This window comes from Limanda limanda, chromosome 23, assembly GCF_963576545.1.
Source record: "Limanda limanda chromosome 23, fLimLim1.1, whole genome shotgun sequence".
Taxonomy (NCBI): domain Eukaryota; kingdom Metazoa; phylum Chordata; class Actinopteri; order Pleuronectiformes; family Pleuronectidae; genus Limanda; species Limanda limanda.
This window is the reverse complement of record NC_083658.1, coordinates 6,319,037-6,337,061: the sequence shown is the minus strand read 5'-3', so window position 1 is coordinate 6,337,061 and position 18,025 is coordinate 6,319,037. Positions and strand designations below refer to the sequence as shown.

The window sequence follows — 18,025 nt, the reverse complement described above, 5'->3', positions numbered from 1 at the left end:
GACTGGGAGCCACCTGTTTGACCAGCGATAGACTCAACAGCTGCGCCGCCGCCGCCTGACCTTCACCCAACACACACGCCGCTTTGCTTCTTAAGCAAACTGCTGACACACACACACACACACACACATCTCCATTTCGTCTGCTCACTACTACACACCCGCAATCAGCTGTACAGTTATAAAACCCCCCCACCCTCTCCCCAGGGAGTGTTAAAACCACTTTTAACACAAACTCACACAATTCAACAGTGACGTCTGTGTTTTATACGACAAACGGTTCCCGTGCGGTTTCAGTAAGAAAGAGATGAGTGGAAGGGTTTTGTTACGAGTTTGTTTTCACACATTTATTGAACAACAGAATACAGAGGGACACCAGTGGATGTGTGTGTGTGTGTGTGGAAGGTTACGCAGAGGTCGTCGCCGGCGGCTCGGAGACAGGAAGTGAGGGTGGGGTCACTTCCTCCGGTTTCGGCAGCTCCACCTGTGCAAAAGAAGAAAATGTCAACTTTAATAATAATAATAATAACATTGTCTCTCTCGGAGCTGTTTCTGTCTTTTGTAAAAGTTCGACAAAGCAGAAAGAGCTTAAAGACAGTCTTTAAAAGGACACGTCCACGGAGAGGTTGTCGGGGCACGATGCTGCCCCCCCCCCACAGAGAAAATTTGGGAGAATCTGTTTGCAGTGTGGGCGGCCGTGTGCGAGCGCCAGCTGGAGGCAGACGGGGGACATACCTCCCCCCCGCCTGCAGCCGGCTGCAGGACGGGCCCGCCCACGCCTGGCTGCTCCGATAGAGGCGTGAGCGGTGACACATGCAGACGGAGGAGAGAGAACAACAAACCTGTTGACATTTTAAAACACAAAGAAGAGTTTAAAACCTCTTTTCTCTCTATACTTATGTACATAACTTTGCAGATGAAGTTTTCCTGCACACTCAGGGACTATTAGTGACTTTTCATAAGCACACACTGAAGTTTTCAGATAATGTGGCTCAATTATCAACATCAAATCTACTCGCTGGTGGTTTTTCTCTTTTGGACTTTGTTGCAGCGATCTGGGATTTATAATAACGAGCACAGCGTTATCATGAAAGCTAGAAATAATCAAAACCAGACCTAATCTTTATAGACGTGCATCATCCCTGACGCCTTTGTAGAATATCAATGGGGGAAACACTGTGTCCTTGGAGCTTTTTATCGGCGGAACACAGAACAAACCGAGACAAACAAAACGTCCTGTGGTTTTATAAAAACAGTCATGTGGTGATGTACGAGCTGCTGAAGGGAAAGTATGTGCATTAGGTTTCATTTGCTCCACATGCTGAACACACGGTGGTTTAAACGCCCTTCAAACGGCTCTCTCTCCTTCACTCTGCTGATAAGCGCCTGTGTAAACCCGAGGGAGGACGAGACGGCTGTCCTCTGTCCACGTCTCGTGCTCCAGCAGCCAACATCACTGCAGCAGGTGAGAATATGGAAGTGTCCTCTCTGACTGGGTTTCAGCTCTGCATGCTAATCCTGGGCTTGTAAAAACAAAAACGCCAGAAAGACGTCATCCCAGAAACATTCTTCACATTTAATGTCCAACTGTGACGTTCAGACATTTGTCTCTAATAAAGTTCTAATTCAATTTCCCCCGGAATAACCGAATATCTGCAAATAAAAATGTAGGCCACAGAGCACGGTGTGTCATCAGTTGCCAAATCAAGCGTGTCTATTAATGAGTACATGTTTTTTTTTTCCTTCATATTACGCAATCACTAATGCGCAGAGAATGCCAGAAAAAGGCTGCAGCAAAATATGTTTCGCCTAGATGGCTCAGTCCAAAATTAACCCACAGCCTAGTTTTAATGTGAAGAATTTATGCTTCTCCCTCCGAGTCGACGCAGCATCAATCTCGACGTCAGGATCAAAAGCAGCTTGAACCCGGAGAGATTTAAAAATACTTCTCCTCCTTTGGATCTGGAGCTTGTGTTTGTGCCTCTGATGTTGAGATCAGAAAGAAAAGGTTTGTCCTTCATGAGACCTGGTTTCTTCCTGAAGCACGCGCCGCCTCTCCTCACTCGTTTCTTTGCCAAAATATAAATGAAGAGCAATAAAAATAGCCGCGTTAAATCTCAACCTCTGGCTGCCGTGTGAAAATCGGAAGTGGCGGCTGCAGCACAGGGGGGGGGGGGGGGGTATCCAGCCAACAGCCCCTCGCCTCGTCACTGCCGGGGAACGAGTGCGTCGGGTAGAAAACAGATAAATCTGCTGTTCTTACCAGTTTCTCAGCTCGCCGCCGCAGTTTCCTCCAGACTGTGTGGTGAGCCTGAGAAGAGACAGAGAGAGAAGACGTGACTTGGAGACAAGGGACCGATAAAGTAATTTTACTGCACCTCTCCCTTCGGAGCCTTTATAAAAGGACAAGTATTGATATGAGGAGAAACATTAACTATTTCTTATCAATACTAAAATAGATTTGACTAATAATCTAATGGAAAACCATCGCAAAAAGAAACAGATTTTTCCTTGGTGACAGTGAATAAGAAAGAAATTAAGTCTTCAAATGTAAGTGAAAAAATAAAGTATGTGTGTTGTAAATGAACTTAAAAATAGTGTCTCATATGTAGGAATAAAATATTTATCGCTGTGTTACATCATCATATTTCCCAGGTCCCTACCTGCAGCTGCAGAGGCAGAGACAGGCCCTGGGCCCGGCGCTGGAGGCCCCAGGGCCCCTGTCCCAGGCTGTGGAGAGCAGTCACCTCGTACTGGGAACACTGGCCTGTCCTGGCCACTAGAGGGCCCCCACTCAACATCACATGGTCGCCACATCTACATAAATAATGTGCACTTCTTTAGATATAGATAAATATAACAAGGTAGTGACATAATATTAAGAATATTAGACAGAAATTAAGTTATAGAGCATAAGTTTGTTGTATCACCTGTAGAGCATCACTGTTCCTTTGGGATTTTGTGCTGCTTTCTCTTCCACCTCCTCCTGTTTAAACCTGGAAACAAGAAATAAAGCTCAATGCTGTGGTGGATCCACAGTGGCCAAGTGAAGTAGGACTATGTAGATGTACAGTAGGAGTATTAGAGGTAAACAAAACTAATTTACCTGCTGTGTGAGAAAAGCTCCAGCGCCACAGACGGCACCACCTCCAGAGGCTCCCAGGCCAGGTCCTGGTGGATCAGCTGCTGGGCCGCTCGGGTCAGGGAGCGCAGCGTCTCCTGGAGACAAGAGGACGGAGAGAAGAGGATGGAGAGAGAGGTTCAAGACGTGGTTTACAGGAGGAACTTTTGTTTTATTGTATTTAGGCCAAACAATGACTGTGAGGGTTTCTTTGTCGGGATATTGGTTACCATCACCTTACTCCAGTACGGTCAAAATGAAGCCTTTAAGCTTTTGACTAAACTACAGACCCTAAGAAGAAAAATAAAGATATTTGATTGATTAATAAGGAAAGTGAAACAGATGGAAAGAAGTTCACACACCTCAGAGGGTGTCCATGAATCCAGCTGAGGGTCGAGGGCCACATCACAGCAGAAGGCTCCTGTAGTGACTGTGGGGAAACACATGACGTGGATACAAATAAGGTTAAAAAAAAATAACTTTTGCAACAATTTCACTTGTTTTTAATGATGTTCTGATCAGTCTGGGACCAGACACTACGTCTAACTGATGCTTTCTGTCAAAAACAAATTCTACTGCTCTCTGATTGAATGAGATGAAGATGAAGAGGAGCTACCTGGCACCTCTGGCGAGCTGAGCAGCTCCACAGTGTAGTCGTCCTTAAAGGCCGTCTCCAGCACCTGACCCAACATGGCAGCACAGGAGCGCCAGTAGGCCTGGAAGCACGAGACAGAGATGAATACCGGTCCAGACTCAACAAGAAGAGGCTTTAAAAAAATAATCTTTAATATATTTATATTTGTTGACATTTACAAAGTTTAAATGTGTAAAGTACCTGGTTGACCAGCGTTGGGTCGCTGTCCTTATATGAGAGCAGGGTGAGAGAGCAGGAGCGGGTGAGGGGCTGGTGCAGCGGCCACAGCTCGCCATCCACCAGGGCCAGAGCCGAGTTAGTCACATGATGCTCTGTCAAGTCTGAGGGAAGCAGGAAGTAAATCAAATGAGAAAACAAGTATTTACATGTAGCAACACATCATAAACACATGCATACAGAGCTGAAGATTGGTTGTATTCCCTCTCACTTACGTCTGGCGCAGCTCAGCGGCGTGGAGATCCCTCTGTTCATGACGAGCAGCGTGCCCTCCAGCCCCGGGCCGCGCATGGACACCTCGATCTTCTCGATGCGCGGGTACAGCGCTCGCTGGCGGCCCTGCTCCCGGGAGAAGACGGCGCTGCGCTGGCTGCGGAGCACCGCCGCCGCTGGACGCACGGCGGCTGCGGCGCTGGACGCATAACCTGCGAAAAGCAAAAGGAGGGAGAGAGAGGGAGATAGGTTCAGCTTTAAAGAAAGTCACCAATTGTACATTTAGATTAAGTTTTGTTATTTCTCATGTGACTGTGGACGCCCTGCTATGTAGAAACCAATCTCACAGGATGACAACAGGGATATGTGGGTTTAAGATTATAATTAATTGCATCTATGTTTTAAATTGGATATATTATACAAAGCGTTAACATTATTATATATTTTTTCTTCTTCTATTCATTGTACTTTTTGAAAATTTCTCTTTGTTGGCTAGAAATTAGTACATAAAGCATCAAGTACTCAAAAGGCACTTCTGGCAAGAATGAGTGTTATAATATGGGAAATATATTTAAGTGTATATTTACAGACGTCAGTATTCATGATTGAAAATCAACAATTACTATATATTATATCACCTCAATATTAACAGCTATGTACCACTTCAGATTGTCCAAACATTTCCTTGTTCTTTCATTGTCATATTCATACAGACGACATTGGTCTTCAAATATATAACAGGATATCTACATTTAATTGTAAAATACAAAATTATAAAGCTTTTCATTTATATTTTAGAGCATCTCATTGTCATCTTTCATAGTTTCATCTTATTCTTGGCTCATCATTGAATGAACTATGAAGCATTACAATACACAGGAAAGGTGCAATACGAGCATTGATTGGTTAATTGACTTTAAGGTCCTGCAGGTAAATGTGCAGGGAGTCAAGTGATGACATGATGTCTCTGGTCTGTACTAATGTTGTCTGTTGTATGTCTGTTTACTTTATGATGCCTGTTGTGTGTCTCTTGTATTTATGATGCCTGTTGTGTGTCTGTTGTCTCAAATATGTACGTTGTGTGTCTTTCTATCCACTGGAGCAACATGAAGCTACGAGCTGTCCCTGCTAGCTACCATGCTAACGCTAACCTGTCACCGGTAAACCAGCAGCTACTCACCGCGAAGGAGAAGTTGACTCGCGGTCCTCGTCGTCATTTTATCAGATAAATCTTCAGACTTATGGAATAAAACGAGCAGAAGCGGAAAGAGAAGCCGCAGCAGACGGAGGAAAGTCAGTTAGAGGCTGAAGGACGCCATGCCTGCTCTGTGTCCGACCTGTATTTAGGTCCGGGGAGCAACTAGGACCTGAGGTTTAGAAAAGGTTCCGGAGAAAATAAACTGCAGTTATTCATTACGACAGCAGGCATCGCTGTTGGGACTTTTTCAATTCGGCTCATATATAAAGGGAACTTGCATTGTACTGATTCTACTCTGAATTAAATACATTATCTGTATAAATACAGCTTTCTCACGACTTAATATTATTAATAATATACTATTAGTATAATTTATATAATAATTACTTTACTTATACATTTAAAAATACCTTGAAATAATACTTTAAAAATGAACTGCAGTTTTACATTATGACAGCAGGTGCCGCTTTTGCTATTTCTTTAACTTTAAATCGACTGCAGTTATAGTTTATGACAGCAGGTGTCGCTGTTAGTCCTCATTTCAATTATTTTTGAATAAAGGGAACTTTAGAAATGAATACATTTATCTGCATGGAGAAATAACAGAGAATCATAGTTTCCCTCAAGAAAGACACAATATAATATATTATATAAAATATAATATGATGTGATATAATATAATAATGGTGTTTGTTAATTATAAAGATAATATTTGTCCTCATTATATACATCTTACAATACTTCTTTTAAAATTAACTGCTGTTTTATTTAGCAGGTGTTCCTGTTGGTTCTTGTTTTAATTAAGCTTTAACTGCATTTTCATTATAATCTGAAGAGAGAAACTAACAAAAGTTTCCCTCAGTACAGAAACAATAATACATGATATAATTTAATATAAAAACAAGTTATTTAGTTCATATTATCATAATAATAATTATCCTTACTATTCTTACATACATCCTATACTTCTTTGATAATTCTACAGGCACTTGCAGTAACTTTTTTATAAGTTATGTCGTCCCTCCACACTTTATTTCTTAATCACCTCACTCTCTCTTTCTTGTTACTTTCCAAAAATCCAAAGTCAAGCTCTTGGCTCAGGACCCGCACGTGTCCTCCCTCTAATCGGCTCCCTAATGGCACGTGGAATTTGACAAATGCTTATTTGGATTGTCCGGGACCAGAATCATCATCAGCTACAGCAGGAGCAGGAGCGGCACGACACCGGGGGGCTGGCAGACACGACGCCGCAGGAGCAAAACACCATAAATCACCTGGAAGCTGAGGCAGAGAGAGAGGGAAACATTCAACGCCCCCCCAGCAACAAACCAACCACGACAAACTTGTGCATAAAGGTTTATTTTTGTTGAAAATAAGTGTTTCTGACATTGACCCACGGACATTTCTGACGTGATTTAAGATAAAATGAACTACACACTGACACCGATGTTCACTCCACACAATGAAACAAGGCATTTGTATCGTCTGTAAAGTGTAAAGTGTGAAGACAACCGTCCCGGCGACCGGCCGCTCGCTCGATGCACCGGCCGCCGTCTCTTTGGGTGAGATTGATTGTACTGGACGTCAGCGTGGTGACAGTACGACTCCATGCACCCCCCCCCCTCCGCAAGTAGGTCAACGTTTGGGATCTTCCGAGTGAAATTCCCCCAAAGGTGCTGTTTCCTTTTTCTTTTCTTGGTTAGACATTCGTTCATCTGTTCATTCATTCGTCATCAGGCGGGCCCGCTGCACGACTCCCTCACAGTGGTGACATCCCCTCAGACACCCGGTGATTGTTCCGGCACCGTCACAACAAGTCTCCAAAGTGCAATAAAGAAAAGACACAAGCAGACAAAACAAAAAAAACGGGGTTTGCCGATAAAACGCTTCTGTCCCTGCTGAGCACTACGACTGGCTTCCCCCGAGAAGCGTTGAGCCGCTTTGTCGATGGCTCTGGAGATGGTTTTGGCACCGTGCTGCCTTCGGGAAACCCAGGAAAGTTCAACCTTGTAAAATCAGTGTGGGAGGGGGTGATGGACGTGGGAGGTGGAGTGGGGGGGGACTCCGCCCTGTGTGAGGAGCGGTAATGAAAGTTGAAGGTCGTCTACCTCTGCTACATGAGTTCCTACGTTTCCAACTCAAAGGCCCGAACTTTTAGATCAAAACAAGTGAAAGCATCCTCCGTCTTCATTCTAGCTAACGATGAGTCCATCCTCTCCCTGGCGCCCGCCCCCAGCAGGCCAGCAGGGGGCGCTACTGGACGCTGCAGGCCGGGCAGCACGCCTCCCTCCGGTCCGGCAGCGGGCAGAAGTCCATCTGCCGGACGATCTCGGCGAACAGCTCGTCCACCATGGTCTTGCTCTTGGCCGACGTCTCCATGAAGGGACAGCCCCAGTCCTCGGCGAGCGCCTGGCCCTCGCTGGGCGACACCTCCCGCTCCTCCTCCAGGTCCACCTTGTTGCCCACCAGCACCACGGGCACCTGCTGGTACCTGGAAGACAAGAGGAAAGGTCACGTCAGGAGGAGGAGTTCCAAACAGGAGAGGACGAGAACTTCCTGATACCGATAGAGGGCAATGAGTGTGAGTGTGTGTGTGTTATTGGCCTACATAGTGTATTTGTTAGATGCTGAAACAATAAGCGATTGGAACAATGCACAATGGAGCAGCTCCATTCAGCCCCAGCTTCCCAGGAGACCCCCATCCCAGCAGGAGGTCCCATTAGGAAACTGTCATTGCACGGACAGAGAGAAAGAAAGTGGCTCCTCTCAATGCTCAATTTATTCCACATTTATTCCACATTTACCCGGCTCAGGATTCCTCGTGCAAAATCATTAGCTCTCCACTTTGCGTCTTTTCCATCTTAACGGATCAGAAAGCTTTTCTCCTCCTCCTCCCCGCCCCCCCCACTCCCAGCGTGCGGCCGGCGATCCCAGAGCTCCTCCCCGTCGGCCGTCGACACGAGGAAACCAGGCTGCGGGAGAGTAATGGAACAGGTTATTGAATAATTGAATGAAGCTAATGTGCTCGGAGGAGGCGAAGGTCGGAAACAACTATTTTCAACTTCATATTTAGATTCGTGTGCGTGGATATTTACGGTGGATTGGAAGACACAGAGAGTTTGGAGGAGCAAAGATCCTTGAAGGGAAAAACACAGAGATGAAGTTATACAAGTATCTCTGTGAGGTGTGTAATGTTGATTTAAATAGCTGGATATTTAATGAGATAGATAAAATATACACATTTTCCTTCTTATTCAGTATATTTTCTGGGATTAAATAACAGCAGATTACAGAGGGGGTGTGTATTCTCACTCCAGGTAATGGCGCACACCAACTAATGGCCTCCAACCATCAGTCATTGATAAGTGCATCCCGAGCTCGGCTTATTGATCTGCTGGTGCTATTCAGAAATGAGCTCTTATCCACAAACTGGTGGCCGCTGCTGCCACTCTGCTCAGCCGGGGGGGGGGGGAAGTGAGGGATGGCGAAGGACGCAGAAGCACCTGCCCGAGTGCCCTTGAGCGAGTCCTTGACCTCTGACCCCCTCTGGAGGAACTCTGCACAGAACTTCTCAAAAAGCGCAAATGATTAAAAAACGGGGACGATAAGAGGAGAGAGGATCTCGTGTGTCGGGAGAAGCCGGAGTGCGTCGGGTGTGAAGTGTGAACGAGGAGAGACAAACGCAACCTGACAGCCTCACAGGAGAGACTCTATATATAACTACAAAGACACAGGGAGGGCCAGCGTCTCCGGGGGGGCGGTGGCGGTGGCGGTGGTGGGAGCATCAAAACACGAGCCCCCTCCCTCCAAGGATAGATGAGGGGAAAGTGAAACGGCTCCGAGCAGCAGGAGGGAAAGTCGCCCCAGAGGGATTTACAGGCTGATATCATGTGTCATTGAATAACACGTCAGTCAGAGTCAGAGTCACAGGGTTACAGGTCCTATTGTTATTTAACCAGGAAAATATCACATATATAGACTAAGATATTTGATTTATGTATAAAACTTCTCACCAGGCTACACCATTTAAACACTGTTCACATCTTCCTGTGCAAAGAAGCTGATTCCACAACACTGACAGATGTTGTTCTCCATAATTAATGCTTTTATTTTGAAAACTCTAAAGCTGCACTAATCAGAATTCCATGGAAAGGAAGAAATTAAAAAGAAACGTGGAAATTGAAAGAAGAAGCAAGCGGATGGAAACCAAAACAGAGGTCAAGTAGAGTTATTATCTGAAATGAACACCAAGTGGCCAAAAAAATGCAGTTTTCCCTGATAGTAGATATTTCTTGTAGTGGTGTATGTTTTCACTGGAGTACTTATACTTCAAATAATTGGTGAATACTTGCGTTCTCAGCGTTTTACCCATAATCCCCTCAAAAGCATCCATGGCTCTACTGGTGTTTACTCTCTGCCTGTGCTGTGTTTACTGAACTTACTGTACAAATATAAAACAGGAGGAAACCACAACTTGTAACTGGTCCAGCACCAGTAGCTGGCAGCCGTGCATTCTGGGAATTACCAGCACACTTGGAACGTGTTTGGATTGCTTGGCTGAAACGAGAGGCTGCATGAATATGAATATGCAAAAACGCGGCGAGAGAGAAGTGGCGTTAGATTTATGGAACAGGCAGCAGCAGGTGGCTGACGGCTCGGGAGATTATACAGAGATATGGATATTAAAAGAAAATCTGTGGGGGGTGTCTGTGGAGAAAAGAACAACAGGATCATACCGAGAGAATGAAACTGTGTTCGGCTACAGGAGCCACACGCTGAATATCTATCATGTGTATAAAGATGGCAGCTTCCTGAAGGTGAAGCCAAATCACCTTCACATAAATCCTGCCTCCTCCGCGTTAGTGGGTGGGACATGGATCAATTAAAAAGTCAAAGCGTACGTTTAATACATTATTCATCTTGCCGAATTGCTACTAAATGGGGTGAAACATTATGATTGACAGCTGGGACTTACTCGTGATTGGTCGAGCACAAGTTAAAGATCTGTACCGAAACGCCACAGGTTCCGAATCCCTACCTCCCTCATAATAAAAGTGGAATCTTTATCTTTGACCTTTAAAACACACAGGAACCCGCTGCTGCCATTGCCTCGGCTCTGCAGGGTGTTATTCCAGCTGTTGGGTAAAAGGCAAACACACACAAACCCTCTCCCACACACACACACACACACACACACTCACACAGAGAATCAGTGTTTATAACTCCACATTTTCCACTTCTCCTCGGGGCACGACAGCCTTATTAATGCTTCCTGCTGTGCATCCACTCCACTTACCTGCTTTCACGAGGCCCCACAGCAACGATAAACACACATTTACGAATTACAAAAAAGAGAAGTCAGGCTTTTTCTCTCCCTCTGCAGCCCCGGCGGCCGCCCCCCCGCTCGCCCTGCATCTGCTGTTAATTAATAGCTGGATCTGCTGCATTGGGTGACACCGCTTCACGCCCGGGACAGAGGAGTCACAGATCCTATACGTTGTGTTAACTCCCCAGAGGTTGTCACACTGCAGGAGAACAAAGCTTCTCCGATGTTTCCGAGGCGCTGAGGCGTTCGGGGCGAGAGGAAGAAAACAACATAACAAACATTCCTGTGATAAACAGACAGAGCCAGGGCCTGCACAGCAGATGGAGAAGGTTTTCAGAGTCTGTTGTTTTTTTTTTTTTTTATGATGAAACCCCCAAAGCTTCATTTCCATCTTTAATGGTGCAGCAGCGTCTCTGCACTTTCCTTCACTTCAGATGTAAACGCTGTATAGTTTAATGCGTACAGAGGCTCGTTAGTTTTACTGCTGTTCCGAGAAGTTAAATGAAGGAAACAATTCAAAGTGGGAAATAAAGACGTGAGTTTAAAAAACAACTTTAAAAAAACCTAACGTCCTGTTTCCTCGGATAAAAAAGTGGATTTCTCTGAACATTGCTGCAAACATTTTGTATAATATACGTACACAAGTTAAAAGTGTACATATCTCCGAGATCTGGAACCAGGCTCCAATGACCTCAGAGTAGAAAGTGCGACACATCCACGTCCACCACTCTGTCAACTTCCTGTTCGACCCTAAAATACCTCCTCACTGATGTTGTCGCGCTTTAAATGTTCCGCTGGGATCTGGAATCTCAAGCTGACAATCATCTAAATGAGGGAACTCCCAGATTGCCAGATCGAGGCAAAAGCGATTCTACCCAAATAAATAAATCTGTTTGCGAAACGTTTAGGGAAACAAAAGGGGAATTTTTTTGCAGCACGAATTAAGCTTCATTTTGTGACAATTCTCTGATTTATGCTTTTGGTTTTCGAAAAACAATCTGGGAAAGTCCCACTCCTCTCAGATCGGTTTGGAACGATGCACAGATGTGTTTCCAGATGTGTCCTCTAACGGCTCCGGGTCCGAGCTGAATGTGATGAATGGCGCCGCACGGTGAGAACACTTAGCGCCGTAAATACGTTAAGTCCGAGCACTTCACACACCAACAACAACAAGCACTTTGCTGGTGGCTCTTCTCCTCTCATGTTTTCAACAACTCTCTCTCTCCCTCACCTCCCCCCCCGATGGCGAACGCTAAAAGCCTGAGGTCGGGGAGTTGCCTTTGTACCTTTACACCAACGTGCCCCCTGGGAAACGTAGTTCTCACCGCTCCACCCTGGCTCCCACTCAGTGGTGCGTGATGGTCACCTCCTGCTATTAGACACAGCATCAGTGCAGCGTGGCAACGTGCTTCCTCCTCCTCCTCCTCCTCTTCCTCCTCCTCCTCCTCTTCCTCCTCCTAACAAGCCAGTGAGGAGATCACTGGGCGACACCCTGATCTGTGTGCACTGATAGCAAAGGGGTCTGTGGAGAGTATTTTGTGTAGTAAATACACTAATTATTCAGCTATATAACCAAAAGCACAAATTCCATCACAGCAGTGTATAATCCATTTATCCTCTGACTTTCCTTATGCTGGATTTAGAAGTATAACTATACTAACTGTCTGTATTATGCAGTTACATCAGAATTCCTTTCTTCCTAAATATTATTGCAGATAAAAATCATTTTGACATGACAGATGTGTTTTGTTGAGCTCGTATCGGCTTCCACTCTGAAATGTAAGTATCAGGCTTCCACTCCACCGAGCAGCTCATAGTACACAACAAAACACAGAGGCAGTAAAAGTATCGGGAAATACACTTAGTCCTTTGTTGCCGACAGTTAGAGGAGAAGATTGATTCCTTGTAAACTCGAGCCGCTGCAGCAGAGGCTGCACATCCCGTCTCCTCCATGTTAATTAATGGGACATCGGACAGAACTAATACTTTAAAGTAGCTCTCGTCACACTGAGGTTTGATTTTTATTAGTTATTAGAGGCTGTAGAAAAACGCGGTTTAACGTCATGATTGGGAGCTGAGACTGACTCGTGATTGGTCGAGCGTGGGCGTCGGCATGACCACGTGACTGCGGCTCCACCCCCTCGATCGCTACGGCACAGACCCTAGTCTCCGGGATACTTTAGCTTCATTTCTGGATGGAGGGAGGAAGTAGAGACGTGTCGTCCACCTTTACATCCAGCCGATGAAACCGACGTGTCAGTGGAATCAAACCTGTGATCTGTCAGTAGGACTAATAGCTAATTAGTGCTTGAATTCAAACCACTCTCTCCTCCCTCCCTTCCTGCTTCTCGCTGCACTTTCACAAATCAAGTCGACGCAGTGATTCAGGACTCGTGCGAGGCAGGAACAGCCTGTCTCAGCAAGAGGCCGTGGCTGGGAGCCACCTGCACCGCACACAGCACAACAACACACAGGGTCTCACTTCTTTCTCTCATGCTTCCCACCCCCACCCCCCCCACAAGGAGCCCTGCATAAGCATTCTGGGTTATATGGCTCCCTAATGGAGGCCGGCTGTCTTCTTGGCTTCCAACCCAACACAACTCTTGTTAAGTTCTGGTGAGTGGGCACATGTTGTGTCTCTTTGTGGTTCCTGCTGCTGGATCAGCAAGAAGTTTTGGGAGGAGGGAGGCTGATCTCCTGGAGACAGCTAATGGCAACCAGGAGGCGCTGTTATTAAGGATGGACTCCCAGGGGCTTGAGTCAGTGTTCGACTGACCAGATGAGCCGGCTCCTCCAGTCCTGGAATGAACCGATAGAGATATTACAGTCCGCCTTGCAGCTTCCTAAGGGGGGTTCACTTTGAGAGGCCCTCAATTAGGGTTGCAAAGGGGTGGAAACTTTCCGGTAAATTTACGGAATATTTCCGGAAACTTTCCTTGGGAAGTTTAGCTCGGGAATTTTGAAAAAATAATAATATGCAAATTAAACGCTGAGCAATAAAAACATAATTCAAAACTCTATTTTAAAGATGTATGGAATGCAGCAAACGCCTCCACTGTGCATTCTTCCATCACTTGCACAGATAACTCCCAGCATCCTTCACTCTACAGCAGGGCTATAGAGGCCTGCTGTAGTGTGCAGGACTAGTCAGGTAAGATTCGATGATATTACTGGGAAAATATATTAGCATGCTGATTGAGGATTGTTCATCTAGCCTGTTTCCATTCATTTATCCATCAATTGTATAATTGTTTGGCTAACCATTTATATCTCTGGCATTGCATTAGTGTTTTTTTACAAACTTTTTTCTCATCTTATTCTACAGAACAATGCCACGTGCACTCTCTCATGTGTGGAGACATTTCACCCCATCCAATGTAGAAGGAAAGGCTGTGTACATTTGCAAATACTGTGCAAAGACCTATGTTAAGAATGACACAACGATGCAGAAGCATATAGTCAAGTGCCCAAAGTTTCCTCAGGGCTCAAATCAGCCTATGACAAAACAAAATGTTTATATTTATGTCTGTATATGACAAGGTCAATACAGTTAGTATAAATTACCCACAACATTTCCAGTTTATTCCTGTTAATTCCCGTTAATTCCCATGGAAAGTTTCCAACTTTGAATATTCCCAGAATTTTGCAACCCTACTCTCAATAAGTATCACGTGCAAGATTGTGACAAATTTGACAATTTTATGTCGAAATAAATGAATTAGGTTATATTTTCTGTTGATTACATATCAAATTATTCCCTCCCTGACAAACATCTCTGTCGGGATCAATAATTAATCAAATCCTAAAATGATAATATGGCTTTTGGTCACCGTGAAATGTTTAAGAGGATTTATTTATTCACGGGTTTGCATGTAAGGAGACAATCCCCACTTCCAGCGCATAGCAGTGTGAAATAAAAGTATGAATTATTTACACACACACTTGAGGACAGTGGCGGCTGCTGCAGTGGAGGAAGCTGCTCCGGGTGGCGTCTGGCTGGCGGCGGCAGAGAACAGTTCTATCCCATCTTTATATTATTCATTTCATAGGAGTTCCCTCATGCATCCGTCCCTGCCGCGCCTCGCCGGCCGTGACGCTCTCCTGCTTCCACTCGGCCCCGTGACGTCTGAGCCACACAGGGACGCAGCTGGAGAAGCACTGCACCAAACTCCAAACATCAAATCATAAATTATTGTGAGACAATATGCAGCGAGGTAAATAAACGTGCCACGGCCTCGAGCGATGGAAAGGAGGGAACTGAGGGGAAGAAGAAAAAAATCATCAAGTACCGACTCGGATCAGATTAAACCTTCTACCCACGAGGGCTGGAATTGAATTAGCCTTTGAATTTTTTCTCAGAGGAGACGTCATGAACTTCAGTCGGCTCGTTGGGAGAGAAGACTCCAGGCCAGTGGGTTCGGGGTCAAACAGGAAGTCCTCAATTGTGGTGTCACCCCCTTAATCGCACCAAAATATGTTGAGTTCTTCCATAGGTCTTTCTCCACCCCCTCCCACAAATATTCAAGAAAGAATGACGAATACCGATCAATGAAATGTAAGTGGCCACTGGACTGTTCGATACCTAAATTTGATGTTTTTGTATTTTATTTTTAAGTATTTTAGGCTTTTATTTTGAAAGCTGACATCATGAGCAGCAACGTCGACCAGGTCCAGGACATACTGTATTTTTTAAACTTTGAAATATGAAGTGAAGCTGAATTCTAGGATTGTAACTGTGTCGTAAATTACAGACATAAAGGTTTCAACACAAGTGATTTCTAAAGCAAATATCTTTTTGCCCTCGTGTGACCTAATTATATATTATATATTTGTCCTGTAGAGCTAAAAAGAAACTTTGATCTTGCAAACTGTGATAAAAAATCGTGCATATACATAAATCTCTAAAAGCTTTTCTCTTCCACTCTGTCTCCCTCCGTCCTGGGAAGAGCTCAGTGGGTTGGTGGAGTAATGGACGGCGCCGATCAGAGTCTTCCTGAGTGAGTCATGTGATCGAGGGGGGGGGCGAGGACATCAAACCCAGCCGGAGTTCAGCGGGTTGATGTGTGACAGGTGAGCCGCAGCTGGGCTCTGATGAGGAACATATGAGCCGGGCGCCGCTTCTCACGAAGGAGAGGGAGGAGGAGAGGAGGAGGGAGGGAGGAGAGGAGGGAGGGAGGAGGGAGGAGGGAGGGAGGAATGAGAGGATGTGAGATCACTTGAGTTTAAAAGAAGAAGAAGAAATCACAGGATTTTATTCTGTCCATATTTCTGTCCATCTGTCTTTTGGGGGCTTTCCAAGTGGAGGGTACTTTTGGGAGGTTCCAGGGGCTTTTAAGCATCCATCCCTCCATCCATCCATTTATCTGTCTATCTATCCCTCTATCCATCCATCCATCCATCCATCCATCTATCCATCTATCTATCCATCCATGCATCCATCTATCCATCTATCTATCCATCCATCTATCCCTCCATCCATGTATTCATCTATCCATCCCTCCATCCATCTACCCATCCCTCTATCCATCCATCCATCTATCTGTCTATCCATCTATCTATCTATCCATCTATCCGTCCATGCATCTATTCATCTATCTATCTATCCATCATCCATCCATGCATCTATTCATCTATCTATCTATCATCCCTCCATCCATCCATCTATCCATCTATCTATCCATCCATGCATCTATTCATCTATCTATCCATCCATCCATCCATCCATCCATCCATCCATCCATCCATCCATCTATCTATCTATCTATCTATCTATCTATCTATCTATCTATCTATCTATCTGTGTGTCTGTCTGTCTGTCCATCCCTCCATCCATCCATCCATCCATCTATTCATCTGTCTATCTATCTATCTATCTATCTATCTATCTATCTATCTATCTATCTATCTATCTATCTATCTATCTATCTATCTATCTATCTATCTATCTATCTATCCGTCTGTCTGTGTGTCTGTCTGTCTGTCCATCCCTCCATCTATCCATCTATCCATCTATCCGTCTGTCTGTCTCTCTGTCTGTCTGTCTAGACTTCCCACTGTTAGGGTCTCTCAGGAGGCTCCGGGTGGAACTCCAGCAACATCACGAATGTCTAAACACATTTTTTAACACAAAATATGAAATGAATTGCATGAAATGATATAAAAAAAAATGTGATTTAAGGATGAGATCAAATATTATGATTGCGGCTTTTTCCCCCATCACCATCTCCTGGGGGCCAGGAAGCAGCTGAGGGGCCTAGAACCCTTCCATCCCCTCTCCTCTCCTCCTCTACTGCATGAGAGTGTTTATATGAGACCTCACAGTAAAGAGGACCGTGTCTCACCTCTTGACCCGGATGATCTGGTCTCTCATGGGCTTGATGTCCTGGAAGCTCTGCTGGTTCACCAGGCTGTAGACCAGGATGAAGCCCTGGCCGTTCCTGATGTACAGGTCCCGCATGGAGGCGAACTGCTCGGTCCCGGCCGTGTCCAGGATCTCCAGCACGGACGGGGACGAGTCCACCTCGATCTCCTTTCTGTAGAAATCCTCGATGGTGGGGTCGTACTTCTCGATGAAGGTCCCGGTGACGAACTGCACGGTGAGGGCGGACTTGCCCACGCCGCCGCTGCCCAGCACCACCACCTTATACTCCCGCATGGCTCTCCGGCATGTGCAGGGGGGGGAACCAGGGCTTCAGACGAGAAGCATCCCCGCCGAGCAGGAGCCTGGACTCGGGCTGGGCGCGGCGGATCCTCCGGTAGGTGATCGGCTCTGGAGCTCCGGAGGATGCTGGAGCATTTAGCCCCGAGACAGACTCACTGAGACGGTCCCACGCTACCTCGAGGGGACACCAGTCCACAGGCATCCATAATGCAACAAGGCGTGGTAGAAATAAGATCGGCTATTATTAGAAACCATCTTTTTCTGTGCCGGCCGGACAGCGGGCTAGCGCCGCATTGCTGTGCTGCAAGAGCCGGCTTCGTCCTGGAGGAGGAACAGAGGGAATCCACGCCTCTGGAACTGCTGCATCCACCGGGTCCGTCTAGTTCCTGGGCGGTATGGGAGGTGATCAGTGCCACGCACACACACACACACACACATACAGACATATACAGACACAGCAGAGGGTGGACAGGGAGGGATGCAGGTTGTGACAAACAGCATTGCTGTGGTGTGTTTGTGCATAAAGAAAAAATAGAGAAATATTGTGCAATATGTTATACATACTAGAAGGATTTTGTAATATGTTATAAACACTATAAAAGGATTGTACATTATGACAAATATATATTTACAATGTG

At 45.6% G+C, this 18,025-nt stretch overlaps 2 protein-coding genes across 2 annotated transcripts; both read right to left on the bottom strand.

The window, feature by feature from the left end:
- Positions 1-317: 317 nt before the first annotated feature.
- mrpl39 (mitochondrial ribosomal protein L39) lies at positions 318-5,535 on the bottom strand. Its single transcript, XM_061066883.1, has 10 exons — positions 5,383-5,535; positions 4,205-4,414; positions 3,954-4,093; positions 3,735-3,834; positions 3,481-3,548; positions 3,104-3,216; positions 2,928-2,993; positions 2,661-2,814; positions 2,261-2,308; positions 318-481 (listed from the first exon to the last, which is right to left on the bottom strand). Exons 1-10 carry the CDS (start codon positions 5,417-5,419, stop codon positions 404-406), a joined length of 1,014 nt encoding a protein of 337 aa, XP_060922866.1. The 5' UTR covers positions 5,420-5,535; the 3' UTR covers positions 318-403.
- Positions 5,536-7,653: 2,118 nt separating this feature from the next.
- LOC132996579 (ras-related protein Rap-2a-like) lies at positions 7,654-17,381 on the bottom strand. The gene is made up of 2 exons (XM_061066884.1): positions 17,068-17,381; positions 7,654-7,891 (listed from the first exon to the last, which is right to left on the bottom strand). The coding sequence occupies exons 1-2, from the start codon at positions 17,379-17,381 to the stop codon at positions 7,654-7,656; spliced, it is 552 nt and encodes a 183-aa protein (XP_060922867.1).
- Positions 17,382-18,025: the final 644 nt, after the last annotated feature.

Excerpts from the sequence above, each read along its gene's own strand:
- LOC132996579 (XM_061066884.1), bottom strand. The coding sequence starts at position 17,381 with ATGCGGGAGTATAAGGTGGTGGTGCTGGGCAGCGGCGGCGTGGGCAAG. Across the intron at positions 7,892-17,067 it reads CAGATCATCCGGGTCAAGAG|GTACCAGCAGGTGCCCGTGG; the intron begins GTGAGACACGGT and ends CTTGTCTTCCAG.
- mrpl39 (XM_061066883.1), bottom strand. The coding sequence starts at position 5,419 with ATGACGACGAGGACCGCGAGTCAACTTCTCCTTCGCG. Across the intron at positions 4,415-5,382 it reads GAGTCAACTTCTCCTTCGCG|GTTATGCGTCCAGCGCCGCA; the intron begins GTGAGTAGCTGC and ends TGCTTTTCGCAG. Across the intron at positions 4,094-4,204 it reads GCCGCTGAGCTGCGCCAGAC|ACTTGACAGAGCATCATGTG; the intron begins GTAAGTGAGAGG and ends TGCTTCCCTCAG.